The sequence below is a fragment of the Narcine bancroftii genome, chromosome 9 (assembly GCF_036971445.1).
Source record: "Narcine bancroftii isolate sNarBan1 chromosome 9, sNarBan1.hap1, whole genome shotgun sequence".
Classification (NCBI taxonomy): Eukaryota; Metazoa; Chordata; class Chondrichthyes; order Torpediniformes; family Narcinidae; genus Narcine; species Narcine bancroftii.
Genome location: NC_091477.1, coordinates 111,010,528 through 111,029,530, shown reverse-complemented (window position 1 = coordinate 111,029,530; position 19,003 = coordinate 111,010,528). Strand labels below are relative to the sequence as shown.

At 41.5% G+C, this 19,003-nt stretch overlaps 1 protein-coding gene, 1 long non-coding RNA gene and 3 other non-coding genes across 6 annotated transcripts in view; 1 reads left to right on the top strand and 4 right to left on the bottom strand.

Annotated features, from left to right (window-relative positions):
* The window catches only part of eif4a2 (eukaryotic translation initiation factor 4A2), a 14,137-nt gene extending 6,235 nt beyond the window's left edge, over nucleotides 1-7,902 (bottom strand). Inside the window, exons 1-6 of one of the 2 annotated variants that reach the window (XR_011344318.1) lie at nucleotides 7,714-7,902; nucleotides 7,130-7,178; nucleotides 6,910-7,042; nucleotides 6,340-6,479; nucleotides 3,038-3,206; nucleotides 296-405 (exon numbers count right to left, since the gene is read on the bottom strand). Coding sequence is in view for 1 of the 2 variants with exons in the window: in XM_069897302.1 (XP_069753403.1) it covers nucleotides 296-405; nucleotides 3,038-3,206; nucleotides 6,340-6,479; nucleotides 6,910-7,042; nucleotides 7,130-7,178; nucleotides 7,714-7,739 (627 nt within the window). In the remaining variant the exon portion in view is untranslated. The remainder of the gene's footprint in view (nucleotides 1-295; nucleotides 406-3,037; nucleotides 3,207-6,339; nucleotides 6,480-6,909; nucleotides 7,043-7,129; nucleotides 7,179-7,713) is intronic. The other variant, XM_069897302.1, reaches the window with a different exon arrangement.
* Nucleotides 61-221, bottom strand: LOC138743771 (small nucleolar RNA SNORA81). Its single transcript, XR_011345068.1, has one exon. It is a non-coding gene; the product is annotated as a small nucleolar RNA SNORA81 (small nucleolar RNA).
* LOC138743772 (small nucleolar RNA SNORD2) lies at nucleotides 5,623-5,694 on the bottom strand. Its single transcript, XR_011345069.1, has one exon. It is a non-coding gene; the product is annotated as a small nucleolar RNA SNORD2 (small nucleolar RNA).
* On the bottom strand, nucleotides 6,686-6,759 carry LOC138743773 (small nucleolar RNA SNORD2). Its single transcript, XR_011345070.1, has one exon. It is a non-coding gene; the product is annotated as a small nucleolar RNA SNORD2 (small nucleolar RNA).
* Nucleotides 7,524-19,003, top strand: LOC138742636 (uncharacterized). Its single transcript, XR_011344319.1, has 2 exons — nucleotides 7,524-8,610; nucleotides 16,075-19,003. It is a non-coding gene; the product is annotated as an uncharacterized lncRNA (long non-coding RNA).

The window sequence follows — 19,003 nt, the reverse complement described above, 5'->3', positions numbered from 1 at the left end:
TAAAATTTTTCAAATATTCATTCAAAACTATTTGCTTAAATATTCTCAATATCAGTGCCAAAAAATTGAAGCACCATCACAAGAGAGGAAATTGGACATGAAGGACGTCCATCCTATTCTCGATGCTGCAGTTCTCTTTCCCTGGTCTACTCTACAAGTATGATCAGAGAGGCAAGGATCCTGAATCTTGTCATTTTAGCAGAGTGAATCATCAGTAACATTATTTTGCTGCTCACTTTCTACAAAGGCACTTCTCGCTGAGATTACCTCCCGCCAGAAAAAACATCAGTTTTACCTGAATGTTTGTGCTCAACTTCTGAAAAATCTCATAAATTTGATCTTTGAATCCACGACTCAACATTTCATCAGCCTCATCTAAAACAAACATCTTGATCCACCTGGAAGCTGCAAAAGACATTACCAAATTAGATCAATACTATAATGTAGCCTCAAATATGTTCATGATCACAAACTTACTGACCAAGGGCAAGTTTTTTGACCAGAAGAGATCAAATCGAAGTTCAATTTTTTGACCGAATGTTAAAATGTGCAGTTGACCCCCTTCCCCATCTTTTAATTTGTACAAGTAATACCTTAATGCCTTTCGTAACAATATAGAATCAATGTGGTTGAGTTAAGGGCAAGGGTAAAAAGATATACAGACCTCCAAACAGCAGCCAGGATGTGGACAACAAATTCCCACAGGAAATAGAAAAGGAGTGTTAAAAGGGCAATGTTATGGTAGTTATGGGGGATTTTAACATGCAAATAGATTGAAATTTCAAGAGAATTTGTAGAAAGCCGATGAGAAGGCTTTTTTAGAACAGCTTGGGGAACCTACTAGGGCATCAGCTGTACTGGATTGAGTGGTGTGTAATATGCCTGAGTTGATTAGAGCTTCGAGTAAAGGGACCATTAGGGGGCAGTAATCACTATGATTTGAGTTCAACTTGAGAATTAACAAAGGAGTCATATATGTGTCAGCTTTTCAGTGGAGTAAAGGGAATTAAACTATCACCAGAGGAATTGGTCAAAATAGATTGGAAGGAGTCACTAGTAGGGAAGATGGCAGAGCAGCAGTGGAGGGTGTTTCTGCAAGAAATGGTACAGGATAAATACCAAAAAACATTCAAATGGAAAAGTTGCCCAACTGTGGCTGACAAGTCAAAGCCAAAATAAAGCAAAAGAGAAGGCATACAAGGAAGCAAAGATAGAAGATTGGGAAGTTTTTAAAAACTTGCAGAAGGCAACTTTAAAAAAAAATCACAAGGAAAGGAAAGATGAAGTATGAAAGTAAGCTATCAAATAATATCCAAGAGGATGCAAAAAACTTTAAGCACATGAGTAAAAGAATAGATTCTAGGGACCACTAGAAAATGATTGGAGAAATAGCAGTGGGAGACAAGGAGATACCTGAGGAACTAAGTGAGTATTTTGCATCAGTCTTCATTGAGGAAGACATTAAGAGAGTGCCAGATGTCAAAGGGTATCGGAAGGATTGTAGGGTGATGCTCAGAAAGCTGAATGGTCATGGGTGGTCAAGTCTCCCAGACCAGACAGATCGCACCTTCAGATTCTAAAAGCAAAAGTAAAGATTGCGAAGTCATTGGTAATGATCCTTCAGTAATCAGTATTCTGATATGGTCTCAGAAGACTGAAAAATTGCAAATGTCATCCCACTGTTCAAGGAGAGGCAGCAGAAAGGAAATTGTAGACCTGTTAGCCTGAAGATGTTCAAATTGATTGTCAAGGATGAGGTCATGGAGTACATGGAAACACATTACAAGATAGTCCAGTCAGCATGGTTTATTTGAGGGAAAATCTTGCCTGAAAAATCCATGGTATAACAGGAAGCAGACGAGCAAGAGTAAAGTATTGATAGAAAGCCAGTTGGAATACAGGAATTATATTCTGGTTGGTGTCAGTTACTAGTAGTGTTTCACTGTGGTCAATGTGGGATCACTTCTTTTTTTTTTGTTGTATATTAATGATTTGCATGATGGAATGAATGGCTTTGTGGTGAAATTTGCAATGATACAAAGGTAGGTGGAGGAGACAGGGATGACACAGGACTTGGATTGGGAGAATAGGCAGAGAAATGGCAAATGAAATACAATGTTAGAAAATGTATGGTCATGCACTTTGAGAGAAAAAAGGGCAGGTAATTTTTGCTAAATGGGAAGAAAATTGAAAATACCCAGATACAAAGGGTTCTGGGAGCCCTTGTGCAGAATAGCCTGATGGTCAACTTGCATGTTGAATCAGTGGTGAAGGCAAGTGCAATGTTGGCATTCACTTCAGGGGAATTCAATACAAGAGCAGGGATGTGATGTTGAAGCTTTACTACACACTCGTGAGATGTCACTTGGAGAATTGAGCTATGGGCTCCTCATTTGAGAAATGATGTGCTGATGTTAGAGGGGGGTCAGAGGAGGTTCACAAGGACATTTCCAGGAATGAAAGGGTTATCATACAAGGAACACTTGACAGCTCTTCGCCCGTTACTGTTGGAATTTAGGAAAATGTGAAATGGGGGGGGGGGGGATCTCATTGAAACACAATGTTGACAGTAGTTGTGGAAAGATCGTTTCTCATGGTGGGATAGTCATGGTGGATAGAGGGCACAACTTCAGGATTGAAGGGTGTACGCTTTGAACAGAAATGCAGAGTAATTTCTTCAACCAGAGGACAGTAAGTCTGTGGAATTTGTTGCCACAGGAAGTTATGGAGGCCAGGTCATTGAGTGTATTTAAGGCAGAGATTGATAGGTTCTTGATTAGCCAGAGAGAGGGCCGGCATTGTGGTTGAGTGGAAAAATGGATCAGCTCATTATTAAATGGTGGGGGAGACTCAATGGACTAAATATAGCCCATTTCTGCTGTGTCGTGGACTTATAATGGAGACCCAATTAAATCTCTGATAAACCTGACTAGAAAATAAACACCAAGAGACTCATCTCCAATTCATCTTTCTCAAATTGTAAATCCAATTTCATTCTGCAGAACTGAAGGATTTTCAATTTAAGGTCAGTACTCACATATATATCCCCTGTTCAACATGTCAAACACTCTCCCTGGAGTTCCTACAACAATATTGGGAGCTTCAGCATTCAGTTTCTGCATCTCACTTCGAACATTGGTGCCGCCAATGCAGGCATGGCAAGAAGCACCCATGTAATCCCCTAGAGCCAGGATAACTTTCTGGATCTAAAACAGATAGATGACTTAATGCTTCAGTTACAAAAAAAGTACAATCAAGCTTGTAAAATTTACTCTTTTGCTCTATTCACAAATTCAAGTTTATTTATTATCTGATTGTACAAGTACAATTCAACGAAACATTTTCCTGTCCTTGGTTCATTTTTCAACACTGAACAATGAAAATTATGGTAATGAATTATGAACACTAAACTATTTTGTCAATTTTACCTGCTCTAACAACAAAGCATAGAATTCCTCAATATTTTGGGAAATAAAAACATGATCAAATAATTTAGGAAAAATGATCCAACTTAGTTAGCAATCCAGTTTTGCAACATATGGAAAAATATCTGTATATAGGACTCCAAATCTGAATGCAGCAGCTTCAATATATTGGCCACACTTGGTTTAGAAATTTTGAATTTGTACTAAGCATGAGGGAAAAGAAGACGGGTTCCATTTTATCTTTCTGTTTTTAAGTACCTAGCTAGACATTCATTGATTGGAACAAGTTAAATGAGCCCGTGGCACCTTCACATTTAGCTTATGATAACAAAAAAAATTAATTTTAAATTTAATTGGTAAAGTTCAAAAAAATGAGTGTTAATTTTCTATTACATGGAAAACTGTGATTCACTCCTAAAGGCCTGGCATTAATTTTTAGATTACAAGGTCTGGTCATATCCCAGAAGCAATGGAAATAATTTTAAACAGCAATGGCATTCGTTGCTTTGAACATGTTATTTCCAGATCACCCCTTTGCTGTCTTTATGCCAGCAAATAAAATCCCACTTTATGCAATCTCCCATTAATCTCTAAAAGTCAATGTTTCAACCTGGTAAATCTAGGTGGCAATCCACAAGGTGATCACATCATCTCTTAAAGAACAGTGCACAGAACTGAACAGCATTTTATAATCAAACTGAGGCCTTTTAAGTCCACAATGACTTTAAATTCCATTCCTTCAGAAATATTTATTATTTTTATATCACATGACATTTTTACCATCCTAAATACATACAACCCCTTTGAGTCTCATGTTCACTTTTTACCATTTTCAGTCAAATGACCGAATCTAAACAAAGAATTGCTCAAGTACTTGGCTTTGTTTACTCACTGTAGGTTATAACTGTCACATTGAGCAACTAAAATGCAACTGCACGAGGCAGGCGCCAGAGCAGTGTTTATGTAAAGGAAGCTATCAATTTGGAGGGGATTTGTAAGAATTTGAAAAGCCACAGGCAACCACCTTGCTCTGCCATTCATTAACTAGTTCACCACCTACTTCAATCTTTTTCTTAAAACTATTTCCATATCCTTTAATACTGAGAAATCATTGACTGAAACTCAACAGCTCTCTGTGGTGCAGAATTCCAAAAATTCACCATGTCAGAAGGAACGTCTCCTCACCTGCTCTTCTAAAAATCAACACCTAATTATGTACTATTCAGCCAGGGGAAAACAACCACTTTGCATCCAATGTCAAGCTCCTTAAGAATTTGCGCTACAACAGGTTCTAAACTTCGGAGCAGTCATTCACTCATACAGAAAACTCATCATCCCTGGATCCTAATAAGGCCATGTGTGCATAGTTAATGAGCTGAAAGATAGGAATAAAGTAAACTCTCCAATGGGATAGGTTTGTGCTGTCACCAACTGCAGTCAAATTTCCAGACATCAAAAACTCCAAATTTCACTGAATTTTGTAATTGTAAACAGACCAAGTGAATGGTCTAAACTGGGAACACAGTTGACACATTCAACTTGAACATCAGAAGATAATTGAATATTTTCCAAACGATTAGTTAACCAGAACATTGCATGTAGAAAATTCTAAAGATTACAGGAAAATCCCATGTCAAACATTGAGGTAATGGAACCACTGCTCAAAAACAAACACTGGAATTTATGCAGGAAATTAAAAAGCAAAGCAATACATTTTTTTAAATTTTATTTTTAAAACTCAAATCTTTGGGCTCTTAGAATTCCACACCCAGGTCCATCTTTTGCCAGAACTTCTCCAGATTGAGGTGACTGAGACAGTGTTTCTCTCCCTTGTTGCATTGTGGAAGCCACAATAGACATGGCCGCTTACTCAAAGTAATCCATCAGCCTTTACTCCCCTCCCACTAAGTCACTGTGCTTTAACCTATTAACTACCCACATGAACTCCACACACACCTTTTTGTCCTTGGACCAATCGTCAAATATCCTTCCCTTTCCAGATTATTGTCAGATTACATACATGACATCACATACAACCCTGAGATTCTTTTTTCCTGCAGGCACAGCAGAATTAACACTAATTGGTAATATTAAAAAAAAAACTGTAAACAGACTGACCATCTTTCAGATATAACAAAAATCCACAAAACTGAATCATTACAAGCTGCTCTTTAAAGAGCAATCCTCAATCAACCGAGAGTGATCAGTTAAAAAGAGTATCTCCCCATTGGAAGTCAGTCCCGAAAGATGGTAAAGCATCATTTCACTTCTGGTTTAAATTGAGGTAGGATCTAATACATTACCCAAAGAAATATCATTATCCATATATTGAAACCAATTAACAAGTGGAGGAAGGATGGAAAGACTGTTGTAATTGTCAACTGAACAAATCTGGTCACATCATGTTAAATCCTACTGCCCCCATCAAAGACTAAACTTAAATATTGACAACACTTCTTCAACACAAGCTTCGTCCACACACTGCTCCCTTCCAGAGTCTAGCTAGGGCAGTGGCTCACTCTGATATCACCAATAAAATTGCTTGAAGACATTCCATCACACATTTCCTCTTATAACAAGGGATTCATATTACATAAAAAAACAGCAATGCAGTTTTTCAGGAAACATTAACAACCCCTCCTTCCCCCCCCCCCCCCCCACATGATCCCCAATAATGTGGGAATTGCATGCACTTTTACTTCAAAAGATTGTAAAGTCTCCAACTGGAGTTCTAAATTCAGTTTTGGACAATGAATTTGATAGATTGGCATTGAAATGAGTAGTGTAGATTCAAGTAATAAAGATTACACTCACTTAACGATCTAAAATGTCATTTCCAGAATTCTTCAACAACATGCTCTGACAGTACTAAAAGGTGTCATCAGATTAATCCCTTTTGACAAACCATGACTACCTGCTGTGCCAGCTCTCTGGTAGGAGCCAGAACCAATGCCTGTGATTCTTTCATATCCAGTTCCAACTGCTGCAGGATCGAGATTGCAAATGTAGCAGTCTTACCAGTTCCAGACTGGGCCTGGGCAATGACATCAAAACCTGAATAAAGACATGTGATAACTTACCAGAAGTCTCAAACTTTATTCAATGTTTTCATTGAATGAAGGCGTGCACTAAAACTGTCTTCTCCCAAATAAATGAGCAAAAACAGGTTGCACATACAAACAGTCCTTCAGATATGACAAAAATCCACAAAATGGAATCATCACAAGCTGCTCTTGAAAGAGCAATCCTCAATCAACCGAGAGTGATCAGTAAATTAGTAAGTATCTCCCCTTTGGAGGTCAGTCCCGAAAGATGGTAAAGCATCATTTCACTTTAGGTTAAAATTGAGGTAGGATCTAATACATTACCCAATGAAATATCATTATCCGTGCATTTAGACCAGTAACAGTGTCATATTTTCCAGCCCAAATAACACAGCATATGACTGGACAACTACCCTTCCCACCAAGCATTTAGCATTCACCTTTAATACATGGCATTATTGCCCTCTGTTGAATTGCAGAAGGTTTTTCAAAACCATATGCATAGATTCCTCTAAGGAGTGTCTCTTTCAGGTTCATGTCATCAAAATTGTCAACAATTTCATTCCAGTTACTCTGCAAGGTTTAAAAAAAAAGGATATTTTAGCTCAGAAAAGCAATCTTTTGTATCCGTTGATTCTGGAGATACTGCAGGTCTCTCACCTCAATAACACCATCTGGGTCCATCCCATCTGGTCCATGATCTTTGGAGCTACAAGAGAAATAGAATATATAATCACTGACAACATTGAATGCCAAAAGGCATTTGCAAACAGTTCAAATTATTGGCAACTCACCCATTATTCGGGATCAACCCATACCTCCTCTCCCACCCATCCCACTTCGCAGTCAAGAAACTTCCTCCCAAATGGCTTGGATGTGAAAGGACTGCTTAACACGAGTTAAATTGCCTTTGATTCATGCAAAACGGCCAACAAGTCTCAAACGCCACCTCCCTTGGGCAACACCTCGGCTTCTTATCCCCAGCCGCGCAGGCGCAGTCCCGTCCCCGCGCCGGCACCGCTCACAACCGAGGGAGACGGGGCCTCTAGCCGCGCAGGCGCAGTCCCGTCCCCGCGCCGGCCGCCTCTCGTGCCGAGCCATCCACCGACCACTGCGGGCGCGAACAAAAGGCCGCGGTCCGGACTGAGCCGCCTCCCCCACCTCCAGGGCCGCGCAGGACAACCTCATCCCCGGGGGGGGAGACGACAGCGCAGTCGCCACCGCAAGCCGGGCCCAGCGGTTACCTGTAATCAGCGGAGCCACAAGACATCGTCGCCGACCGTTCGTCCACACGCCCTTTAACTGAAAGGAAGCGCACAGCCCGCCTCGGCCGTCTTTATACCGTCGCCGCCGAACCACTTCCGGTCGGTGGCCAAACCTTCGGTTGGACGCCGCTCTCGGCCCCGCAGCGACCCTCCTTCAGCCCTGACCCACCGGCCGGATCCAAGCGGACCCCCCCCGCGCCTCGGCGGCTGCTCGCTGGTGGTCGTTTGCGAGCGCCCTACTTTCCGCGGCGGACGGATACCCACCTGAGGGCAAAGAAGACGAGGCGAGCGCTCCGCACTGACGGGGTTTCCCCAGCTGCCCCTGGTCTCCGCTCCTCTTTCCCATCCCCCCCCCCCCCCTACTGGGCTGAAGGGTTCCTGCCCTGGGCCCAAACTAACAGGAGTAGCACATCATCTCAGGATGTTATATTTTGAAAAGATCCAAATAACATTCTTTTTATAAGCAACCCAATCAGAAAAAAAGGCAAGAAGTAAAACATGAATGTTTGCAGACACTGTGATTGAAACCTCTTGGTGCCTGCCACATTGACCACCGCCAGTGGGCTCATCTCGCCTCAAACCGTGCATCTTGGCGCCTCACAGTTTGGCGGGCAGCAACCTCCTTTGAAGAAGACCGCAGAGCCCACCTCACTGACAAAAGACAAAGGAGGAAAAACCCAACACCCAACCCCAACCCACCAATTTTCCCCTGCAGCCGCTGCAACCGTGTCTGCCTGTCCCGCATCGGACTTGTCAGCCACAAACGAGCCTGCAGCTGACGTGGACTTTTTACCCCCTCCATAAATCTTCGTCCGCGAAGCCAAGCCAAAGAAAAAATCACTGTTTTACCAGCTGAACTTCTGCAGCACCAGAAAGGTATACCTTTCTTCTTGCATTCCTCAGGAGTATCTGACATTGTTTTAATATGTGAAATGATCTTGTACAGCAAATGCACATGATCCTCACCCCACCTATTGGATGGGTTTGTGCCAAACAAATCCACTCCATCCAACCTGTCCTTGGGATGCAGTGTCAGCCATGACTCTGTTACATTTTCATCTACATTTCAAGACATATAATGAAACAAAAAATGTGATACTGCACAAAATTTCCTTTAGTCTGTCGTAAGGCAGCAGAAATTGCCCACTGCCCCTTACAGCCAGAGAAGGAGATGCAGAAGAGAGTACCCCCCCCCCCCCACCCAGAGTCACTGAACGTCCATAGCTTTGCCTCCAGTGTTCCCACAGCCACACAGCCTTCAGTCTAAACCAGTGTCGGTGCCAAGGGTACATTCGTGGGAATTGCCCCCCCCCCCAAATGAGGTATTATGACCCCCCCCCCCCCCCCCCCACCACAGTAGGGTATCCAGATGTCAGGTTTTGGGCCGGACAGGCTGGCAACCTTTCAATTGGGGGTGTAGGGGAAGAAAGAGGATGACAAAATTAAAGTGCTTTCAGGAGGAAGATGAAAAGCTTTATGATACATTGTGTACAACAGGCTATGATGCTGTCCCCAGCGTTGAACAGCTAGAGGCATTTCGTCGGCACATTGCTTCACTTCATGAAGAAAAGGAATGTAGAAGGGCTAAGTTTGTAGAAATGAAGGAAAAAAATCATTTTGTGCATGGATGAACTCGATCAAGTGCCTGACACCAGCTTTGAGAGAGATATTGTGTGTGAGGGTGCAATTCTGTCTGTCCGATGAGGATATTATAGGTCTGAAAACATTACTTGAGATAAGAGGGCTCAGAAAGAAGCAGGGTGTTCAGAGCTGAGAAGTCAATGGTTGACGTTTTCTGATGAAAAACGAAAGCATTGAGGCCGTCCAGCTGAAGTCTTCAGAAATGAATCATGGGAAATGAAAACTGTTAGAAAGAAACTCAAATACCGGTAATTTAATGTCTTCAGAGCACTTAAGGCAGGTGAGATGAACTTTCAAATAAGGAAATGAGCAAAGAAATGGGAAAAATGCATGAGAGGGAAGGATAAAGGGCAAATGTACAGATATAAAAATGAATTAATAAATGTTTCATAAATATTAGCATCTCGGATGGTTAGTGTGACCAGTTCCTTTGGTCATTCAGCCCACGGGAAGAAGCGGTTTCTTACCTGGTGATGCTGGATTTGGTTGTATGTAAGTCCAGTATAAGGGCTTCCAACACTTTCCTGCCGTATCCCAAAAGACCAGCTGGCTTATACAATGAAAATCGGGAGAGATGGAAACCATTTTTTGAGACAGAGACATGCTGGTTAATAAGTTGCTACACATCACCACTAGTGGAGAGAGGTACAAGAAATGGAGGAGGGGCAGGGGAATCGATGGACATGTGAGAAAGAAATGTTTACGTGGAAAATAAGTGGGCTATGCGAATGCTCTGAGTTGTCATAGCCGCAGTAGGCCCTTTGACCTCCTATTTAATGAGGGAACATAATGTTAAGAGAAAACCTCTTATGATGCGAACTCAACACCTTCAGCAGAAGGCAGATGATGATCTCATTAGGCCCTTTCAAACAGGGAAAACTCCCGTCTGTAAAGGCGGAGGTTCTTTGCCCTTGTGCCTAAAGACTTACCTTTCTGAACACATTGTGGCTGGCTCCAAGGCACTGATTCCAACCCTTCTTGGGGAAGGATAATTAGCAGAGTGCTGCGCTCCACAACCTGACCTGACCTCCAAGCGGCTGGTTAGGGGTGGGCTGATGATGCTCTTAGCCTGCGACCCATCTCTCCACTCTTCCATGACCCCCTCAAGGCAGGGGCGGCGGGCAGCGGGCAGGAGCTGTCGGAGCAGTGGGGGCCAATCAGGACAGTGGAAACCGTCAGGGCAGCTGGGGCTGTTGGGACAGCAGGAGCTGTCGGGGCAGCGGGGGGGGGGGGGTGGGTGGGGAGGCAGAAACTGTCAGGGCAGTGGGGGCCGGTGGGAGCTGTCAGGGGACGGCCGGTGCAGACTGACAGCTTCACCGGGCTGCTCGGCATTCGGGGCCACTCTCTGCGGCTCAATACACGTGGTTCCAGCTGCATGGGGGATTATGGGTAGGGAAGACGGCCATTGGTCTGCTGTGTATTTATGATGGGTGGAGCTACGGCACCAGTCACCCTGCCTCCATTGGATCGGATCCGGAGGGCGCTATGAGGCACCTCTCCATATGACTGCAATGCTGGAGCAGCCTTTTAGGGCTGCTGTCTGAAAAGTTAATTTTAAGTTTTTGATCCGCTCTTGTAGCCGGCCTCCAGGCAGAGGCCTGACATGAAATGGCCTATTGATTAAACCATTATTTCCCCCACAACATGTATGCACGCAGAAAGAGTGAAAAATACATAGGATATTGGGTCATTTGCACATTGGTTGCAATAGCAAATTCTCACATTGGCTGAAAAATATGCTATGGAATCACTTTAATAAAGCTAGTGAGTTGAATTACCAAAGTTCCTTGTATGATGAGCACCAGGATCAAAGGAATAAACAAAATATGGGTGGAAAATTTTATATGTGAAACCTTCATAACAAGAGAGAGAGAGAGATTAATGAGCTCGAATAGATTTTAAGATAAACAAGGAGGAGGTGATGTGCAGTGCAAGAGCCAAGGGAGAATAGGAGAGAAGGCATTACAAAGGATTGTTAAAAAGAACCTGACCTTTTTGCCCAAAATATCTGTGCTAATATTTATGAAGCTCGTAAGCCTTCCGATGCCCTTTGTTTGTTTAGTGCCAAAACAAATCCATCTAAACTTTTCTTCACTGTAAGTTCAGGCCCTACTCCAGAGAGGTCAGTACAAAAATATAGTCTTGGCATCTGCCATTGAGTGGATGCTTTATTTATTTATGCTGTTGCCTTTTGGATAAGATGTTAAACTGAGGCCCTGACAACTCTTTTGGTATAGTTAAAAGATTTTGAGGGAGGTAAGATCTAATTTTGCACTGAGAAAAGAATTGCATACTTGGTTGACACCAGTCAGTAATGGGATTGGGTTTATGCTGGGCCTTGGATTTATAATCTTAATCTTTGCAATATTAAGTACACTGTTTGGCCTACTGCATTTCTCCAGTGTTGTGTTTATACTAGTGAGCAACAAGTCCAAGGGTTTATTTTGAAGTGAACAATTATTTTTTTTGGAAGAGCCCAAAGGATTTTGACATAAAGGTCCAGGAGTGAATTTTTCAAGATTACTTCCAGCTGGGCATAGTACAAGAAGAGGTTAGTGAATGAGTTAGGTAGGTCAGTGGCCGCTTATAGTAACACAGTATAGATCCTCAGGGAGTTCAAATTGGCCACAAACTGGCATTAAGATTAGGAACTAAAGAAATTCAAAATACATAGGTGTAGCAGGATTGGGAGAGTCACATCCTTATGATTAACATATACAGGTATAAAAGAGGAAATAATATGCGAGTCCAAAGTTAAAGTGTGAGGCTTTGTGCCAAAATAAAGTGGACTTCTAGACAGAGCTGTAAAAGGGCTCACGTGTTTTATACATTTGCTTGGCCATTCCAAATGAGTCATGTTTATCCTTGAAAATCAAAGCATCAAATAATGTGCCATCAAATAATTCAGTACCAGTCACAGACCCAGAAGTGGAAAAAAAAACAAACCATTGGCCCATATTAGAAACTTGTAATGGAAGAAAAACTGTCATTGTTCACTGTCAACAGGCTGTGAAACTGACACCATTTTAAAGAGTTTGCACATGCTCTGATTAACACATAAAACTAGAAATCTGAGCAATTCATTACTTCTCCACAGGAATCATTCATCTGCAACCTCTTCAGGATAATGTTCAGAAAGCATTGATCAATGACAATCTTAGGTTATTTACAAAATATTGTCAGTGTTTGAAAAAAAAAGGTAAATTGATAAGTTTTGTTACATGAAGTGAGTTTTTAAATAGCACACTGAAACCATAATTTCGTTGGCTTGGCTTCGCGGATGAATATTTATGGAGGGGTATGTCCACGTCTGCTGCAGGCTCGTTGGTGACTGACAAGTCCGATGCGGGACAGGCAGGCTCGGTTGCAGCGGTTGCAAGGGAAAATTGGTGGGTTGGGGTTGGGTTTTTCCTCCTTTGTCTTTTGTCAGTGAGGTGGGCTCTGCGGTCTTCTTCAAAGAAGGTTGCTGCCCGCCGAACTGTGAGGCGCCAAGATGCACGGTTGGAGGCGAGATCAGCCCACTGGCGGTGGTCAATGGGGCAGGCACATTGACCACCGAAACCATAATTACTGCTGAGCAAATTCCCTGCTACTGAAAAAAATTAAAATATGTACACTCCCTAAATAATTGTTTAAATATAGTTTTTAAAGTAAATTATTTTTATATTTTTAAAAAGCTTTGTGACTTCAGCTTCTACCTCCTGGATAATGCAGTCTTTAGTTTGCACTCCGTACAGTATTTAATATTTTAGTTAAACTTTGTACTAACTGTTGTGAGAATTGTTCAGCTGAATTGGCTACTTAGCCAGGATGGTGACATCACAGTTGCTGAACATCATTGATCAGTGAAAATGATCCTTGATCACCACTGATTCCATCACAGGGAGAAGTGCGTGCCACTCAAATCAAATAGATTTGACCATTTTCTTCAAGGCCGACAGGTAGCGCTCCACTAACACTGTCAAAATCTGGACCATTATAATATTACTTGATTGCGCTAGAAATTGTGGCTTATTGTAAACAAATCCTCAGCCCAAAAGATAGCATGAAATTGCCACCAGATGTCTTTATGCACAGAGAAGTCAATCAGGATGAATGACTGGTGCTGAACTTGGTATCGATAATAATTAGCCAAACTATGTTACAAATTATGCATGCTTTTAATGTATCCGATAAACCTTCCCCACCATTGAGAACATCTACAGCGAACGCTGCAGCAATCATCAAGGATCCACACCACCCAGCACACACTCTGTTCTCACTGCTACCATCAGGAAAGAGATATAGATGCCACAAGACTCGCACCACCAGGTTCAGGAACAGCTGCTACCCCTCCACCATCAGACTCCTCAACAACAAACTCAATCAGAGACTTATTTAAGAACTTTTCCTTTTGCATTTTATTGATTTTTGTTCTATTTCTGCATTGCATACCCAGTTTGTTTACTTTTCATTATTGGTTTACTTGTGTACGTTGAGTCCATTTCTTTTACACTGCCTCACTGAATCTCAGGGTTGTATGTGATGTCATGTGTACTCTGACAGTAAATCTGAAATCTGATAATAGGAATCTGCAAGTGTTGATGGGAATGTATATTTGTTTGCTTCAACTGTAGAAATGCTGTGCAGTGGAAGCTATGGTGGTTTGATTTTTTTAAAAAATGGTTGTGAAGCGTTCCATATTTGAGGGCAGCACGGTTAGTGCCATGCCTTTACAGTACCAGTGATTGGGACCAGGGTTCAAATCCCGCATTGTCTGTAAGGTATTTGTATGTTCTCCCCGTGTCTATGTGGGTTTTCTCTGGTGGCTGTGGCTTCCTCTCACCGTTTGAAATGTATCATGGGTGCAGGTTAATTGGGCGGCACGGACTCCTGGGCTGAAATGGCCTGTTACTGTGCTGTATGTCTAAATCTAATTTAAATTTAAAAATTAAAGTTAATGGGTAAATAAACAAGAAAGTAAAGAACATCCAACATAATTCAATCTCCACTTCCAACATCATTTGGGCTTATGTACAAACACAAATGTAATATTAATTCTACTGTCAGAATTTTAAAACAGCAGAGAATTTGTGCTAAAATAATGATCAGATCAAAAGCAAATCACTGAATCCTTTTACAAACTATAAAAAAAACAATGTTCAGAATATCTTGATAAATCAGAACTAGGTTGGGAGATCTTAATATTTCTGGCAAACCTATCCTATTCCAGAAAATATGGATAAAATTTGCCAGATTATGTTACAACCATCAAATATTGGCAAAATCAAAGAAATGTCTGTCTCCCAAGCTGAATAAATGCTGAAGTCTCTGCACAAACATATTTTTCTCTTGTGTTAATGGACATGCTTTTAACAGTCTGGAGTCTGGTCCAGTTTAATAACATCAGGGTCCAGCATTAACAACTGATGTCACAGCAATTTCAGTCTGACTTGACACTTACGACTTTACGACATCTGTTGTGGAGAAAGTGTATCTGCTTGATGACACTCTTGTCAGATTTTAATCAATTACTTTTTTTATTTCAAGATAAACATTATTCACATTAAAGAATATAAATCCAGTGCAAAGTCCTCTCACATTCATGGACCCATATTCATATATACACTTTGGAAAACAGTGCAAACACTTTCACATTCATAATGTCATATTCATTTATACATTTTCGTTATTGTACCTGTAGCATTAATGAGTTATAGCAGGAATGTGCCCCTTCCCTTCTGTTATTTGAGAGGTTTCCTCAACGTCTGGTGTTGAAAGGACCCCAGACTGTGGCCTGTTCCTACAGAGCTAGCTGCGCAAGCCTCAGAGCGTCCCTCAGCACGTACTCCTACAGCCTGGAATTTGCCAGTCGGCAGCGTTCCCTCACTGACATCTCACTGTGCTGGAAGACCAGCAAGTTTCAGGCAGACCAAAGAGAGTCTTTTACCAGGATCTTCCAGAAGCACTGGATGTCTGTTTCTGCGTGCATCCTTGGCAACAGCCTGTAAATCAGAGAGTCCTTCTGCTACACTGCTTCTGGGGATGAATTGTGACAGGGGCCTTACATCCTTCTTCACACACTCTTAGCAAATCCATTGTAATTGATTGGCATAGCTAAAGCTGTAACTAGTGAGGGAGCTGTATGCATTTCCAGCCACAGGTTCCCTGGCATTTCTTATATATGTGAGGGTGACTCCACTCAGAAATGACAATATGATTAAAGGATGGCAGACATGAGTCTATACGAAGAGATGCTAGCCTTCTAATTGGAACAAATGTACAGAAGCGTGACATTAAGTTAGAATATTGGATATTCTAAAGATTATTTTCATAGTCCCAAACATGGGGGAATAACTATAAAAATCAAAATAAATGTTGTTGTGTAGAATTCTACTAATCTTCAAATGCATTCTATGAGGTCTGCCTCATTCCAGATGCTGATCCATTTTCAGTGATGATCTGTACCTCCCTATACCTATTTTTTTTTGATGGCTTTAAATCAAAATACTATATCCCTCTAGAGAGAGAAAGTGCTGCCACTGCAAGGTCAGGCCTGAAAAATAAAACTATAGATAATGTTGCAACTGAACCTAACAATTATTGCATATAGCACAAAATCCAGAATTGCTTCTTTGCTAAGATCTGATAGTTATAAAGTCTGTCAGTTGTGAGGTGACTTTTGCAACAATAAATATCATGCTCTGCTTTTTTTCACAGAGAATCCAGATGATAGGTTTACAAAAATTGTATAGGACATTTGCAGAGAAGAATTAAATTGAATTTAAATGTATTTACAACCTGGCAGAAGCCGATTCCAGCCAATGCAACTCTGTGTGTTTGGAGAGTGGGAGGAATCAGAGCACCCAGGAAAATCAACACAGGTCACAGCGAGAACATGCGCACTCCTTACAGACAGCACCAGATGAAGACATGATGTCATGAAGAAAAGAGACAATTGATGATATCACAATTTTCTTTAGAGTCATGGATAAATTCATAGAATTGTACAGAACAGAAACAGACCATTTGGCCTATCATATCCATACCGACCATTTTACTCATCCATGCTAATCTGGTTTGCCTGCATTAACCCCATTACCTTGGAGACACAAGAGGCAGCACCTGCTGGAATTGGTTAAAAATAACAACTCATGTCCAGATTCAGAGCCTTGGCTCTAAACGTCCTCCCTGAACAGATGCTTGCCTGACCACCTGTTGAGTTCCTTCAGCAGCTCATTTCTTTACTCCCTCTATACCTTGCTAAGTGCCTTTTAAATTACAGGAAAAAAATCGGACAAGAAAATATAGAATCAGTGATCTGGTGCGGACTCGAAAGGCCAACATGGCCTGTTTCCTCTCCGTAAATGGTTATATGGTTAAAATAGATGTAGGATATGATGAGTTAACACAGGGAAGAGTGTGGTTGATCTTAATTTCAGAAAACGGTAATATTTTAAACTACCTTCAAGTTATTCATGTGCCACTTATTTGGAACATCAAGAAGCTCTGAGCAAATAGTTAGACTAGTTTTCTTAATAAAATTGAAAAGGATAAAGAATAAATCAAGTTATGTGTGTGAGGTAGGGAAGATTTGGATTGTCGAGTAGGTTTATGTCAGTTTATGAAGGGACTGTATTGTGCTGCAATGTTATATGTTCTATTAAAGCTGACTTGGACCATTTAAAATTAATTTGTGCAACTGATTAGAGAGTTTTGGGCTGAGGGAGTGGGTGGGGCAGTGCTAATTTGTTTGTGGTCTCGGTAGTTAAGGCTGAACAGAGATAACAAAAAAATAAGGAGGAACTACAGAGAGAGATTAACTACTTTCACAAAAAGATTCTGAGAGATGCCCTTCAGGAGGAAGCTAAGTTGGCCATCAAAATAAAAGCGAAACAAAATGAAGGAGGAAATGCCAGAAAGATCAAAAGTGGACAGGATAGAACTGGTGCTGAGAAATAAAAGAGGGAAGAATTTGAATGCCATTGGCTCATTTAGAAGAAAGAAGCAGTCAACAGAACACAGGAAGGGAGACAACAAAGTTCCCCAGAATCAAAAGGCCCTTTAAAACTGCTATGTAAAATGGGGTTAACCGGGCAATTTGCCCAGTTGGCTCCCCAGTTACGCAGCAGTCAGAAAGGGTCTGACCCTGTCGACCCCGTCGGAATCCAACCGGGTCCCTGGCCTACCTCAGAGGTAGTCAGGGAACCCAGTTAAACTTACCTAGGTCACGTCCACAGGAGATTTGATAATGAAAATGGCTGACCTCCTTATTCCAGTGACATCAGCGCTTGCGTGGGTGCGTCACCGGGCAGCCAGCATCCGAACATCCGTCAGTACTTCCAGTGAGTACATAAGGCATCATTGCGGGGATGGGATTCTCCTGTAATTTAAAAGGTGCTTCCAGCACATTTGCTTTGATAATCGCACCTGGGTCCCAGGAGGGGTACCCAGGTGCTGCAATTTAAAAGGGGCGAGAAACAAACCAAACTCCTGCTGTGGAACCTGTCTTTTTATGTATGTTGCTTAAATATCTTACTTTTACTTAATAAACCTCAAGCTTTGTGTTAAAGTACCTTGTGGTTCCCCAGCAGCAAGAACCCACCCGTTCAATTATATTTCAAGATATTGATTACAGATGAAGGAGTGAAATGTGCAGCAAATATCTCTGTACTGAAGGCAGTTCAAGGCACAGAGACTGAAATAGAGAGGGCAAAAAGATATTAAATTGTGTAAAAATGATTAGCGAATGTAACAATCCATTTTCCTCCAGTTGTCATTAATGTTTCAAAACCTTTTGCACCACTGAGGTTAAACTGACTGTAGTGGCTGGGGAATTCTTATAGCCTCTTTTGAACAAATGAACAACATTTATTCCTGTTGACACTACCCTTCTATCCAGTGCTCATTGGAAGATTATGCTCAGTTCCTCTTAATTTCCTAATCTATTTCCCTCAGAATCCCAGGATGCATGCCCTTGGGTCCTTGTGACTTTTTTAAACTTTGTACAACCAATTTTTCTAACATACTTATCATCATTTTCCATTTCCTTCTCCTCTCCCTCCTTTGTATTCTCCCGGTTTTGCTTCTGAGTTCTCATACCCCGGGAGGGGAAATAGGATAACTCTTCTGGTATTACAAAAAGACAAACAAGAGATTTCGAGCTGCAGTGCAGCGCTGATAGCAATGTTGTCTGTATTTGATCAAATGACAGGAGATGCGTTAAATGCAATGAAGCATTGTTAGGCAGCATGCCTGGCCAATTCTGTACAGCCTCTGCTCAGGAAATGTGATTTGCACCTCTGTGGCCGTTCTGAAGATCTCCTCAAGCCCGGAGAACCATTGCAGTCACTAACACTCCTTCCTCTCCCATACAAATAAGGAAAAATTCACAGCAAAAAAAAACCCATCCTTGTATGACATTAGAGCACGAGGAAATTCTATAAAAGAATGGTAATATCAGAATTTGGCATCATAACATTTACCATTAGGCTGTGGTAACATGACATAAATTATTGCACAATATTGTACCAAGCTGGTTCCTGGGTCTGACGCTTCGTTCATTTATGACAACACGCCAGATCAATTGTACGGTATTAAAAGTATAATTTAAAAATAATAAAAGCATAAAAATAAAAGTATAATTATA